Source organism: Seriola dumerili, unplaced genomic scaffold (genome assembly GCF_002260705.1).
Source record: "Seriola dumerili isolate Sdu_G_001 unplaced genomic scaffold, Sdu_1.0 BDQW01000052.1, whole genome shotgun sequence".
Lineage (NCBI taxonomy): Eukaryota > Metazoa > Chordata > Actinopteri > Carangiformes > Carangidae > Seriola > Seriola dumerili.
In genome coordinates, this window is record NW_019174307.1 from 17,077,970 (window position 1) to 17,093,338 (window position 15,369).

The 15,369-nt window shown below is 40.8% G+C and overlaps 1 protein-coding gene across 1 annotated transcript in view; it reads left to right on the forward strand.

Annotated features, from left to right (window-relative positions):
• The first annotated feature begins 579 nt into the window (after positions 1–579).
• Positions 580–15,369, forward strand: part of clybl (citrate lyase beta like) — a 59,290-nt gene continuing 44,500 nt past the window's right edge. Inside the window, exon 1 of the mRNA XM_022740711.1 lies at positions 580–623. Coding sequence (XP_022596432.1) covers positions 580–623 — 44 coding nt within the window. The remainder of the gene's footprint in view (positions 624–15,369) is intronic.

Below are 15,369 nucleotides of genomic sequence, written 5' to 3' on the forward strand. Positions count from 1 at the left end.
CACACTTGGACCTGGCTGATGGTAGTGGTAGTAATTCACCACTGCTGTGAGAGAGAACTCCCGGGGTGACGTTCCTTGTGCTCAGATCTCTCTTCTCTCTTTCCTTTTATTCCTGTCGTTTTTCTCTGTTGCAAGCTTCAGCCTGTCTCTGTCCCTTCTGTCTCATAGAGCAGAAGGACACCAGAGTCATTGTAGGCAGAGACCATCTGTGACACAAAAAAATCTCTAGAATATTTCAAACCACACAGAGTATCCCTGATTAATCACTGTTTACCAACTGTAACTTTTCTTTTAAGTCATTAACTCTTTTACTTGAATTATCTTTTAAAATAAATTGCATTGTATTATAAATGTGTGGGTGATTTCTCTCTCACAAACGCTTCCACCCTCTGCCGTCCCTCCCCTCTTCACAGCAGCACCGCCCCACTGCTTCGTCTCTGTTTACCTTCCCATGTGCTTGTACTCCCCCAGAGCCCGCCCCTCTCCGTACCGTGGCCAATGAAATGACTCGAGCTGCACCGGAGACCCATTTACGCAGCCAATTGCTGCTTGCTCTTTTGGCGCGTCATCGAAGGAAACATGGCGGCGCACATAACCAGAGCTGTGAAACGACTTCTTCCACAGTGAGTCAGTTTATGTTTCTTTTTTAATGTCGCCCTTTCTTGAATGTGCAATGTTTCTTGTGGAAAATTCACCCTGTGGCATTTCCCTCCATATCACGTTAACAGCTGTCGGTTAAATGCGACTTGTTCTTGTAGGCTGGGGAGAAGTGGCTGCAGCAGTTTTAAATCTGTTTGTCATCTCCGTCATGTTTCCCAAAATGTGAAGGAATGCAGGCTTCTTGTTTGTTTGTTGTTGAACGAGTTGAGAAACGCTCAAAATGTGCATTAATTTAACACAGCTGTGCTCCACTGAGCTCCAGTGGCTCTGAATTAGGCTTAGTCGGTATTTATACTTTTATCCCCTTGATACTTTCCCAACATTTCATTGGTGTATAAGGCAAATGACGGTACGTGTTTGTCTTCATTAATTTTGAAAAGGAGAAGTCATTGTCACACTGCTGCCTAATACCAGTTACATGGACAAGTCTTGCCGGGATTAAATACTTTTCACCTACAGCCTAGGCCTATTGCAACACTGTGACTAAAGTTAAAGGTTCCATGTTGAAGAAAGTGAGATTTCCGTGTCTTTTTTGTTTATAAAGCATGTCTGGGTGCTGTATAAATGCTGTGAAAGTATCAAAGGGCTCAATCCATGGAGAAATACACACAACCTGTATTCAGAAATTATGCTTTAAAACGAGCCATCAGGACTTCTGTCATTTTGTGATGCCACAACTATACAGTCACCACCTGAAGTCATGCCCCCAGTACTGTCCAACCTTTTTTTGTTTAAACTTTATTGACAATACCAAGCAATCATTCCATAAGTGAGCTAGCAAACTATAAGACCGAAAAATGTCGATGTCAGGAAGTCAGTTTATCATTTGCGCAGCCTTTCTAAGGATAGGATAGCTTTTGACTTTCTATTCGGCTCATTTCACTGATCGCTAACCATCACCATTTGTATTTTCCAATGAGTTTTAAGACAGCCGGCTACAAATATGGTTGGCCTGATTGTATGTCACGCAACTCAACTCAATCCAATCAGAAGAGACTCACTTTAAACATCCTGTTCTTACTAGAGCTCCAGTTAGAAGCATTAGAGAGGAAATGGAAAAACTTTGTTGGCATGGTTTTTGTTCCTTGAAATCACAGATATTTTCGTGTGAATGTCAAAACTTCAAATAAAACACCAGAAAAGTGTGAAATATTAAATGCCATTGGAAACACAAAAATGTCTTCTTCCATAAATAAATAAATACTTGCAACTTCTATGTTTCACATAGATTTTTTTTTTTGCAAAATGTTCAATGCCCAATGCATGAAATAGAAATACAAATAGAGTCAAGTCAGTTTAGAGCACACAAAAACATGTTGAGCAATTTACTTTAGAAAGCTGAATTATTTAATTACATCATCTAGGCTTTTTTTCTTTTGGCTAAAATGTCAGGAATCAGCCGCATTCTTATTTTTGCCACATGAGTATTTCAGGTAATTGGTATTAGACAGGATTTTAACCTACCACAGTGTTTACAACAAATATCATCAGACATTGTATAATTCAGTCAAGTGTTCTGAAAGTATTAAGGTATGAAAGAATAGGTAACGCCCAAGCCTAATGGCAGTTTGTGGTTTTAGGGTTTTGTATTCTGTAACCATTTCCTTTCCATCCGCTCAATACTTCTGTGCAGAGCGTCTCCGGCTGTTGTTATGGTTGCCTGGCAACCTCACTATGGTGTCTAGAGTCCAGGAAGGCGCTGCCACGTTGTACTTTACTTTATTTTCTTACTGCTTGATTGCGATATTACTAAAGATACTAGTGACACCTTATGGTAGCCTTTTACTCATTACAAGCATTATCATCAGTTTTGAGTGTCTGACAGAAAGTTCTGTAGTTTTTGGTATGACTTGCATCATTTCAGCATTTGTATTTTTAGTATTTGTAGTGCCCAAGGTTATAATGTTCAGTTTGTAGAGTTGTAGAGAGGTGTTTATTCAATTTCATGGTGTTTTTTTGGCTTGTAGTTTTTGGTGCTATAGAGTTGTATTGCTTTATGCCATACTGTAAGTGGTGTTTCTAATATTTAATCTACAGTCACTCATATAAATGGACAAAACATTAGATACATCTCTACAGTAAGAATATTACTTAAATATCCAAAGTGCTTATTCTGAAGAAATTACCTATATTGATCTGTATCGTCAGATTAACATGTTCTTTACACATTAATATCATTATATCATCTTTAAATTCCTTTTATGATTATACTTTTGGTTGTAGTTATATTTCAGAAAGTACTGGCAGTCTCTTATGGAAGCCATTTAGTGCAGCGACAGGTTTCCTGCTCTGCTGAGTACTGAGCAGCCTCACAGCTCTTGTTGTTCACCTTTAGATCACCTCTTGTTCATTTTGCACACCCACAAATTTCCAGCCATCTAAAGTAGTAACATTGTAGTCCAAATCTTTCCTATCAACGGTGTCTAATGTTTACATAATTACAGCCCCCAGGTGACTTTTTGTTGTTAATTGATCAAACTTATTAGCATTATGATAATGAAGGTTATAGGTGTTGCTTACATGTGTGATTTGAGCCAAAGCTAAGATTAAAACATCTGAACAATTGAAACAAACATAGGTCTGTGACATGATTCATTCCTGTAACTTGAAGCAAAGGTCAGTGGTGTACTTAATCGGAGGGAGTAGGTTGACTCATATGAAGGAATAAATGTCAGAATACGGCCTTTGATGCTTCAATTTTGAATATTCTTTTAAAAGTCTGTTTCAAGTCCCACAACTTGATGTAATGACGGCACTAAATTGCTGGAGTTTCCCCTTTTAAGAATACCAAGAAATATAAATACTTACATGCATATTAATCCTATGTGTATTTCTGCAAGTTAAGGTCATGAGACAGTGACAGATGCTTAGTATTTAAAGTTGCCTCACACTCCTCTGTCTTTGTAAATTGTCATGTGAGTCTCATTAGAAGTATAATTAGAAACTTCAAACAGTCTTGAGTTTGAGAACAGTCTCAAGATTGGGAGATTTTACCAATATATTGGCTATTGGTGATTTGCTGATTCCATCGCTCTATGGTTTTTTTGGGGTGATTTTGGACTGGTGAAGTGGGGTTTGTCCCGCAGTAGTTGAGGGCCACTGCTCTCTGTGACAGCGTAGCATGCTAAGTAGGATGATACATTCACAAGTGCTCGTGCATATTGGTAGTGTTGGAGTCTTTTGCTGGCCTGGCACTATACGTTTGCAAACACAGCGAATTGCTTTGTTTTGGTCCTTCGGCTTGCCGGTTGTGTCTGATTTGAAACCAAAATAAATCCAAATAGGTGAAAATGGCGTGTGGGGATTGGGGACTCTCTTGCCACGTGCGCATGCAGCACACACACCTACGTGAATATATTGGTAATCGCCGGTTGTTGGACTGACAGTGGCCAGTTGGAAAGTTTTAGTTACAAAGAACTTAAGCTAGTTTAATATTCTAGCAATGTGTCTGAACTGGTCAACAACAGTGTGACATGTGGCTCTAATTCAAGGTCCATGAATTTCCAGAGGCACAAAGCTGACGATCCTGCCAAATTAGAGTGTGAAGTGACTGTCACGCCAGTGTATGTGTGTTTGTGTATGTGTGTGTGTGTGTGTGTGTGTGTGTGCTTGTGTGCTTGTGGTGATAGCTTGGACAGATTAGAAATATACTATTTTCTAGATTCTCAGTAATCCCTCTTTTAACTTATCCTCTCGCATTTTTCTTGTAGTATGTTGCAGTGATTTTTATAAAGTGAAAGCTCCAATATCTGGAAAAAATCTTTTATGATATGTGATGCATAGACTTGTGTATAGCATTAGCATATAAAAATATGTACCATTACAATGAGATTCATGTTTAATTTTGGCTGGCCTTACTGAGAAGCAGTACCTACATGGTTAAATGCAGCCCTCTCAGATGGCTGGAACTAGGGAGGAATGTGTGTGCTTGTTTTATGGACAGCCTAGAGCCCTCGCCCTGGCATTGGCGGCAGACTGCTCTTTGTCACAAACACCCTCGTGTCAAAGATGCAACAGCATCCTGGAGGAAGCATTGACTGCTGCTATGAAGTCGACAAGTGATGAAAGTAGCCTAGAGGTTGTCAATTAAGAGAGCCAAGGCCTGGACCTTATAAGTTAATGGGCAGTTTCCCCTCTCAGGGCCTGCTAGGGCTTTATAGCACAGCTTATAAAACCCCCAAGTGTAATGCACCCCTATAACGTTTTCAATTAAGAGAAGGGGCATAAAGCAGTGCAGACACTTGGCAGTCAAGCTAGAATGTTTATAAAGTGGCATTTGGCATAAATTGGCAGGGGAATTTTCAATTGCTCCAGTTGTTTTAACGCAGCAGCTACTGTGCAGAATTTTATTTTGATGGCACTTCATGCTGACTGGAAGCATTACTGACTTCCTGGTGTCTTCCCATTACTAGTTCCTTTTAGCTTGGTCATATGGATGCACAGCCTGAAGTTTAAAAGCCTCGTCTTCTCAGTTGTAAAAGAGATTAGAATGAAGACTAGACGGAATTTTAATATACACTTGTAATATTATACATTCTTTATTAGTGCAAAGTGTCATTTTAAATGCATTTGTCATTTCACAGTAAATTGGCTAATTGTAAACTGTCGTATGATACCAGAGGAATTTACTTGTAATGTGACTGAAGAAAATGAAATAAAACTGAGCTGATTATTTGTCAACACAATTAGCTCTTGTACACAACAAATTTCCTGTTTGTAATACTATTAGAAATAAGCAGTCTTTAAAGAAAATCCCCTCACTCATCTGGTGTCTTCTGTGGTCCAACTGGCTTTGGCTGCTGGTAGAAAAATAAATGAGTGTTGAATAAACACCGGTGTGCTGACACCTCATTTCCTCATTGATTGGTGGTGGAAGCCGAGCTTGAGGTGTGTGGCCATAATCCAATCAAGCAAGAAAACAACCATGGGGACTGTGTAACCAAATTCTGCTGCTACTGGAGGGTGAGCAGGTTGGCCAAGTAAACTCACCCCCTGAGCTTTATGCCTTTCTAGAACTATTTAACGATTCATCTAATCATGTCCTAAACACATTCTTGGCTGTTGCTTCATGGTACAAAAGTTTTGACATTTTTTTAATGCTTTTGAAAACCATCGCCCTCTTTGGCCTTTACATTATGTATGAGACATCTAGTTTCAGCGTCAAATAAGAGCGAAACACGTGATGGGGTTCAAGTAAACCAAACCACAACATCACTGCCTGTGGATCTGTTTACCAGTGCCTACCAAAGTACTTTTTTCTTTTTTGCACATTGCCTTTTTTTGAGCCATTGAATCAATAAATCGCTCTATTACCTGTTGTTGACCCAGGTAATCTTGCCTTTGAAATCTGTTACAGAGCATTAAGTTAACACATGTTGCTGTGTGAAAACAAAACTCTGGTAACTGGCGTGGAGACCAGCTGAGTAAACGTGGTTGGGGGAGCAGTGTGGGGTGGCAGAGAAGAGAAGCCTACACTTGTCCTAGAGCTGACCAAGGTGGATCCATACGGCCAACAGATGGATATGTTACCCTGTATCCCCATAGAAGAAAAAACAACCAAAACAAGTGTCTCTGCTCTAGGACTGAAGCCTTTGATCAACAGCACATCTTCAGCTTTGGAGTAGGACTTCTTAAACCCCAGAGCGCACATGGAATCGCATCTGTATAAACACGGCCTGGGAGGAATGTGTGAACAATGCAACAAAAGAATTTTGTTCTAGAAACGTGGGGTGGACTTGGCTAACGGGTGGTTTATGTGGTTTAGAGCTTGAGCGTGGTGGTCGGATTGAATGAGAAGCTGGGGAAATATCCTCTGTTTTTAATGATAACACACTTGTGTTTCTGCTTTTTACAGTTGTAAGCCAATACAAGTGCTGTGATGAAATGATCCTTTTTTAAGACTAATGCACGGTGTCCGAAAGATTTTGACAGAGCAGTGTTAGGTAACTTCTGTTGTAACATTTGATGAAATTGCATTTGCATCAAATTGCTCTGCTGTATTTTTTACAGATTCTTACGAAACTCTTTTTGTGGTCATTGGTGTCTGCAGTGTAGGTGTTCAAGCTACTTATCCTTAATCTATTTACATATGATCATCAAAGCCATCAAATTGTTTCAAATATTACCCACAGACCTCCGTACAGAGACCACCCAATATTCTATGATTGTCATGACAAGTTGCAGCCTTTGTTGATCTATTTATTGAACAGTATTAGAGCAGTTACGGTAGGAATAACTAACAATTTCTAATAAATAAAGAGTGTGTTGGTCTGGTACAGTTTAGCCCATGTAGCATTAATTGGGTAGCAGTCAGAGTTGCATGTGTGGGCAGGATATTGCTTCCAGGTTTGTAGTCACCAACTCTGTCAAAAGGCCAAAGGGATTCTTTTGGCTGTTAAATAGATAAAGATTTAGGTTCAGTTTACACCTCAGAAAACCTGTAGGACTGCATTGTCATTACTTTTATGTGATAATTTTTTTTTGCAGTTGTTTGGGGAAACTGTGTGTTGTCCTGTTCCCTTCCCCTTTACCACGATGGTGCTTTGGTCTTCTCACGGCACTGAGGTTGGCTCATTGCCATGGTGATGGTCGGCTAGTTTCAGGGCGATGAGGTGTAATTTACCCAGCATTTCCTGTCTGATACACAGCATCCTAATGAGTAAGAGGCCTGCTTTTATAGCAGAGTGTTTGTTAACCAGGCACAGCAGGGGTGTGTGTGTGTGTGTGTGTGTGTGCGTGCGTGCGTGTGTGTGTGTGTTTGCGTGTGTGTTTGCACATGCTCACTTCTGTCTTTGTGAGGACCACATTGAATTATAGATAGAGGACATTTTGGGAAAGTGGGGACATTTTGGTCGGTCCTCACTTCAAAGGGCTGTTTGAGGGTTAAGACTTGGTTTTAAGGTTCTGGTTAGGGTAAGGGTAAGGGTTGGGGTTAGGACTTAAGTTGTGATGGTTAAGGTTAGGGTAAGGGGCAAGGGAATACATTATGTCATTGAGGGTCCTCACAAAGATAGAAGAATGTGTGAGAGAAGGAGAAAGAGGCTGAGAGATTATCTTTCTTTTTCTGCCCTAATTTATTTGTTTTAAGTGTATGTGCACCTATAGGTGGGATTATCTGTGGTAATACATGGGTCCATGCTTTAGCCACGTGGCTGCAGTTCTTGGTTTAACCCCTCGGTGTCAGTGTTGACGGTGAGCCTTGTGACGAGGTCTTTGCTTTGAGAGCAACTTATGATGCTTGTTCTAGTACCAACTGAAGCTTCACATTATTATTATTATTATTTTTTTTTTAAACAGTTCCACACTGTCGCTGAGTCATTCTGCAGAGAACTTCGCTCTGTCTGCATAATAAAATGGTGCTGCCCAGACATCTTGTCACTGGAAAACAAATAGTATTAGTAATATTTGATAATATTATTATTATTATTAGTAGTAGTAGTAGTAGAACTAGAGGCACTATTGGTGGCAAAGGGTAGTTGTGTTGTAATGATAAATTGATATTAAATGCTTAAAGATATAATATTACATGCTGAAATAAATGGCTCATATAAAAAAAACCTAAGCAAGTGGGTAATGCAAATGTGGAGATATGGTGGTGACAGTGATGTAAAAGACCCTGAGGATCCTTTTCATGTGCATTTGTCCTTCATCCATAAGGAGAAATCCCTTCAACTTTCCTGTAGTTTTATCATGTAATTGATCTTGGCATTATATTTCTCCACTGAATCCACAGTGTTTTGCAGCCTCTGCACAGTAAGAAAACTTGTCTCATAGACCAGTCTATATTGGACAGCTAGATGATTAGTAACGCACAAAACGCTCCACTGAAAACAGGACAACTGTGATGTGACTTCTCTCTGAAATTCTAAAAATAAAGACAAATCATATTTCTGATTTATCTGGGCTTGCAGAGAAGAGTTGGCTGGTTGCTTTTGGTATTTTGCCATATTTGGAAGTGGCTTATAACTTCTCATCACATCACTGGCACAAGTTGCAGACAGGCGGCCTCCTGTTAGCACTACACTTCATTAGAACCAGGTTTCAGTGGTACCACACACATTCAAACAGCAGGGCCATCTCCCTAGCATCAAAGGAGATTTTATACAAAGGGTTGTCTCTGTGTCTGTCTTCCCATCAGTGTCTGCTAATGATGCATGCTGCACACGTTTGTAACATTGACACCCTCCTCTCCCTATCACTCATTCACACTCTCAATCACTGCTTCTCTCTCTCTCTCTCTCTCTCTCTCTCTCTCGCTCTCTCTCTCTCTGTGTGTCTGTCTGTCTCGCTCTCTCTCCCTCTTTCACTCTCCCCCTCTCTCACTCTCCCCCTCTGCCTTTCGTGGTGTTTGTTTGGCTGCTGGGTTTTGTTTGTTTATTGTTTCCAGATGGCAGATGCAGACTTCATTTGTGTGGCTTTCAAGTTCCCAGAGAGCTTTTTACTGCCTTGGCTCAAGCGCTTATCCTGTTTCCTCTAGCCAGGCTTTATGATGGGCCCTTTATATGTAGCAACTGGAAACAACTGTCACTACCAGTCTGCATCAGGGGGAACAGGAGAAAGCCCAGGGAAAGTGTTTTTTCTTCTTGTGCTCTTCATCTGAACATCTTCATTAGTGACAGAGCAGTCGATCCACAGATAAGGACAATGGTTTTTTTTTTTTTTTTTTTCTCCCCGAGGGTGAACTTTACTGGCTTCATAGAATAAGAGAGAATACCCTTGATCTTGTTCACTACTCTGCAGTTCAACTGCATCATCGGCAATCCCACAGAGAAATGGGATGAAATGTGCAAAACTAATTCTTTGTTGACATGACGGTTAGGCAGCGTGCTCACAGTGGTGATGAAGCTGGTAGTATGTTGTTTTCAGGGCCTTGCTGAGTCTAGTCTGGGCATCATTAAGCACTGTGACATCACTTATTTACAGGAACCCAGGAGGGCGACTCACCCAGTAAATGTGGGGGAGGACCAGTGCATGTCTTTACTCATCGGATGCGGTTTTAAGACGGAGCAGTAATCAAAGCTCTCAGCTATATAAAACCCACCCCTTCTCCTTAAGGAGGCCTTTTCTTCTGGCTGCTGCTGAATGAGTGATTACCCTGGCATTCCAACCTGCCTAATCCCATTTCTAGCAGTGATTTAACACAGAATAGTAGTGGACAAGGCACTGAAATCACTGACCTACCCCCCAAAAGCTAGCCACGGGAAGGAAATGTCAACCTGTTTTGTGTCATATTTCTTCTATCACATATTAACAAAGCAAGGGAGCAAGCAGACACCATTTGTTAGTTTAAAGCAGTTCGGAGGATTCCAGAGAGCCAGCTGTATCGCTGTCGCCTTCTTCATGCACTGAAAGTCAGAGCACGCGTCTCAGATGACGTCAGCTCTAATCACAGGATAATTATGTGTTTGTTTACTATCTGTCAGGGTCCATGGTGTGTGCCAAGACAGAGGTAGTACTGCCGTATAAGTCTGGGATGGTGACACAGTCATTACACTAACCCGATCCTGACCCTGCACAAGGGGATCCAAGGCTGAAGTGTGAGGGGATCTGACTTTAATGTTCACGTAATCAGTGGTGTTTGTGTTTTACCACCACTGAGCGCCTGGCTGGCCAGCTAATCTCATCAGGGTTTGGGCTCTGGTGCTGGGGTGAGCGAGAGGACAGCCCAGAATGACCCATATCTCCATGCCAGGATGGCTACAACACTCCGGCTCTGCAGTGCAGTTCCATCAGAGTTTACTACGAGGCCCTTTGCCAGAGTGTTTACTACTGAACTGTCTGGCACAACAAGATAAAGCCTGTACTAATGCCCTCTAAGGACCCAGCCACTCTCACTATAGGAGAGTCTGCTCTTTTTCAACATGCCAGATTCTTTGCAACTATATGATAACACATTAACATTAGTAACACTAATAACAATAACACTTCTGGTTGCTTGTGAACAAATCAGATATTTTGATTTTCTTATGTTCCATTTAGAAAACGGTGTGCTTGGATTCTTAACGTCACGCAGCCCCTTAGAAAGCCTCATGGCACATTGCATCTTTTCTATTTCACCTTCAGCAGTCTGTAAAAGTTTCTACCTGAGTTATTTTTGAGTCTCTTCACTGTTTTACTGATGACATAACTCCTGAGGAAAAGCTGTGGCTATGAATGCAGTGACATCACTTGCATATCCTTTACATAATGCAGGCCAGTGCAAGAGCATCCCTATCTACGTTTTCAGGCATGATGATAGAGTTGAATTGTAATCGGTCCAACTGTGAATCGTGTCTGAACATTATAAGCTTCTCAAAAATAAGATTTATCGCAGGGAATTTGGTAGGACTGGAGTGTTGATATCGTAGCTGTTAGCAGCTAGCAGAAAGTTATGATTAATGCCACATTCAGGCTGAACTCAGCCCTACATGAGAAAAGTATTTCTGCTGTTAACCTTGTCATCGTCCCAAAGCTAGATAAAATAATTGTCACTGTGATAACCTTTCAGAGCTGAGAAACCCTGTGTCAGAGTATTGTAAACATCTGTGCAGTGTTACGTCATCTTGAGACTGTCCTAATGTAAAAAAAATAAAAATAAACAAAAAGAAAAAACATAGGTCGTCTACCTTAATATGACCCAAAGTTACATTTCATTGTTGGTGACCTCTAGTGGCTGTAGTAATTATGACAGGAGCAACGGAGGAAATTAGGTGACATAGTTTATAAATAGCGTTTCTTGTGTGAAACTGATAGTGAACATCTTTCCCTAAACCTAACCAGAATGTTTTTGTGCCTAAACCTAACCAAACCATAAGCTTAACCATGTGTTTATTATTGTAACTGTGATGATGTAGCTCCAGTACAGAGAGTAGGGACAAATTACCTTTATGGTCTTTTAGGTTGGAGAACGTGTTGGGCAAACTGAGCACGCAGCCTCTTGCGTTGTTGTAACACAGAACTCTTTTTGGTCTGAACACTCGATTGTAAAATTGTGGATAAAGTTAAGGCTGTTTGCTGTCATTCTAAAATGCAAATACCTTGTAAAAACATTATCAAAGAAATTCAAATTTGATACTCAAATTATTACTTTAAGTTAATTTTACTGATAGCAGGTTGTATTAAAGGATTGTTTGTGGTTCTCCATTGTGAAATACCCACTGTTATACACATTGTGTTGTTTTAGTGAGCTGACACTGTTGCACTCACTCTGCTGCACCCACGGGAGGTCAGAAACCTGCTCAGTCCTCTCCTTCAACTCACCATCCAACCACTACACACACACACACACACACACACACAACACACAGACACACACAGGCACACACACAAAACCCCACACACAGGTCTAATTTAAACCAGTGGATATATTTGAGCCATTTCAATCCCCTGACGTCTGTGCGTGTGTGTATGTCAGGACACAGGGGTGTAATAAGGGAAGTTCCATTATGCGAGGGATGGATAGTTTTCCTATTTTGCTGTCAAAAAGTAATTCTAAATATTTAGTTTTCCATTTTATAACAAAGCTAGTCATTGATATGGATGCCAGGAATGGCTGCACCACCCTTTAGTGCGTACCTCTTGATCCACAGTTCACATTTACTTATGTTTCATCAGCCTTGCTGGGCTCCAAGTAAAGCACACAGTCGGTATCCATTCACCCCAAAACCAGCACAGTCATGAAACATAAAAGAAAATTTGTGACCTCTTACAATTCACCTCATGGTAATATAACGCATACTCTGTAGATGGCAGATGTGTCTGTAAGTGCGTTTTCCAACTAGTATTTGTGTTCACTCAGTGATGAGGGGAACTGCTTATTGAAGAATGACATCCAGTTTTGCAGAGGTTTGATTGGCTTTTAATTTGAAATAATAATTGATGCAGGATGCATCCATCTGGGAACATGTGTTCAGATCAAAGAATCCATTTAAAACAGTTAAAATTCTCACCTTGGCCTAATTATCACCTAATGGCTGATGTGGCAACAAACAAGTAATTATTATCTCTTTTGCTTCTATTATCTCTAGCCTGGCCCATGAATGGAGGCACCTCTGCATATGGTAATAAAGGGTTTTTGTTGATGAAAATTGACCCTGGGTGCTCAATACTTTGTAGATTTCATTTGGATTTTAGCTTGATCCTTCCTGACTTCAGAATTTCGGTTACTTGCTGTGGCAGTATTCTCTCTCCCGTATCCACCAGATGTTTGTCCCAGTGTGTGTTCGTGCAGTGATTAAACAACTAAGAAATTATTAGAAAATTATTAGACAAAGAATTTGTGCTCATGAAAATGCATCAGCTGTAATGCAATCTGTGTTCTTTACAGAGGTTTTTAGGCTGAAGATGTATCACCTATATGCTCACAACTGGTACGTTTGTTTAGCCAACAGCATGCTACCTAAGCTTATTAAATCAATAGATTAAAAACATGTCTTGCTGTGCTGTTAAAGCCAAGAATACACACACACACGCACTCGGACACACACACACATACGCACACTCTCTCACACACAAAAACACAAGCACAAGCAGCATGGTAAGTTAGCTTATCTTTGATGTACACCGATTGACAAAGAGACTCCCACCTATCAAAGGATTACAAATAAACTCCATTGAAAAGACTGTTGCACAAAAGGTGGCCTATGTTCTTTCTGTTTGTGTTTGTTTGAAATAAAGACTGTTATGAATTAGTAGTTTATGTTTCTGCTTTTGATCTAAATGCACCACGTGATGCCTTGTCCTTTTTATAGTGGAATTTGTTTAAAGATGTCCTTCCAGTTTGTAAGCTCACGTTTTTCAGAGTAGTATTTGCTATGGGGCCATATTCACCATGAAAGGTGGACTGTGCACTGAATCAGACGGCAGTATAGGCCAGACCACAAGCAAACTGCCGTGCCTTTTAGTCCCGTCTTCGATGATGCGGTACTTCCTCAGGCTTTTGTCTCCAGTTTGGGGCACAGCTGTCAGGCTAGGTGCTATCCACGCTCCCCTCCCAAAAACCTCAGGCCACGCGCCGCTGCACCCCAAACACTAAATAGGAGCATTAGACACACCATGTTAAGGGCTGCTGGTGTTTGAGCTGTGGCTGTGGGTGCGTGTCTTGTCCCATGGCCAGAGACATGCGCATTATCACACACACACACACACACACACACACACACACACACACACACACACACACACACACACACACTCACAGCTGCACAACATACTGCAAAAGGTATCCTCTTCTCCATAGTCTTCTTTAAGACAACAGATTTATTCTTTTGTGTTAAATGTCCCATTGTCCTATTGCTGACTTCTGTTCTGTCTGTTGGCCGTTGACCCCTCTCTCTGCTTTTAATTTCCCCCGCCCAGCTACAGATCTGCACTGTGAAAATACCCACAAGGCCTATCTACCCATATGTAGTGTTGCAGATTTTGATTATGCACCACCGGCATCACACCTCAGCAGGGTATATCCAAACATGAAAATTAATTCACAGCTAAATGCTGCTATATGCAGTCCGAGAGGGAGAGGAGAAGAGAAATCAAACACAGGTTTACACTAGTGAACAGCCCTAGCATTAAGAAAGAGAGCCTAAAGGCAGGCAGAGAAGGCAGTGCTCATTAATGTGCAAAGTAAATGGAACAGTTACTCCCCCCTGCCCCTCCAAACAACACACATACACACACACACGCAATGGTCATTTCAGTACCCTTTGATTGTGGGGAATTTCAACGGGCAAACTAAATTGACCTAAATAAAACAGATGTAAAATATTCCTGGAGCTGCTTAAAAACCAAGTTAATGAAAAAGAAGAATAAAATCAGCATAATGAGCTGAAACTGTAAACAGAGCCGAGCACTCAAAGGATCGTCACATCGATCAGTCTTAAATGAGAAAGTCTGGCCAAACTGCTCGCCGTGTCTGTAAAGCAAACTTGTTACCCTAGAGCCGAGGAAAGTTCTCCACCAACTTTCCTCAAAACTCTCCGATTTTCAGGTTCTCTTTCACTAAAGATTTTAAATCGTGAGATTTCTAAAGAAAAAAAAAACAACCTTTTTCTCAGTTTGATATAATTCATCTGGCTGAAGGTATTCTATAGTTGTGACTTTTTAGCTGTAGCTATACTGTCCTTTTAGACTGTCTGCTATGAACTTTAGCATGAAAGTACTTGGGCATGACTTTGTCTCAGAGCAATGCAAATGGAATTGCCCCCCGATGGTTTGGAATGCACCCAGCTGGCCTTTAAAAGGTGATAATTGGAAAATACAGGATGAAGCCACAGTCAAAGTTGGGACCTTGTGTTAGCCATAGCCAAGATGGAGGAGGAGAGGTGTACAAAAAGACATTGAAGGAAGACTCAAATACATATACGTTTTCTCTTTATATTCCATTCCATTGTGTGCAAACTGTGTCCTATACTTGTCTACAAAAGCGGTTCATGTGGAATAAGAAATCATTTGCAAACAAGATATAAGGGTTTAACATTAACAAAGTAAGTCTCACATTGTCACACCCCACATTAATGCTTTGCTTGGCAGTGTTAGCTTTTATAGAGTAACACCCAAGTTTCAAGTTCAGGTTTATTTATGCGACAGTTTTAAGGACAAACCGAGTCCCAAGAGCATCAACTCCGTGCTCTGAGCTGACCGAGGCAAATGAAAGCATAATTTAAAAAGAAAACGATGATGTCTTCAAATGTCTTATTTTATCTGAGCAACAGTCTAAAATCGAAATATTCAATT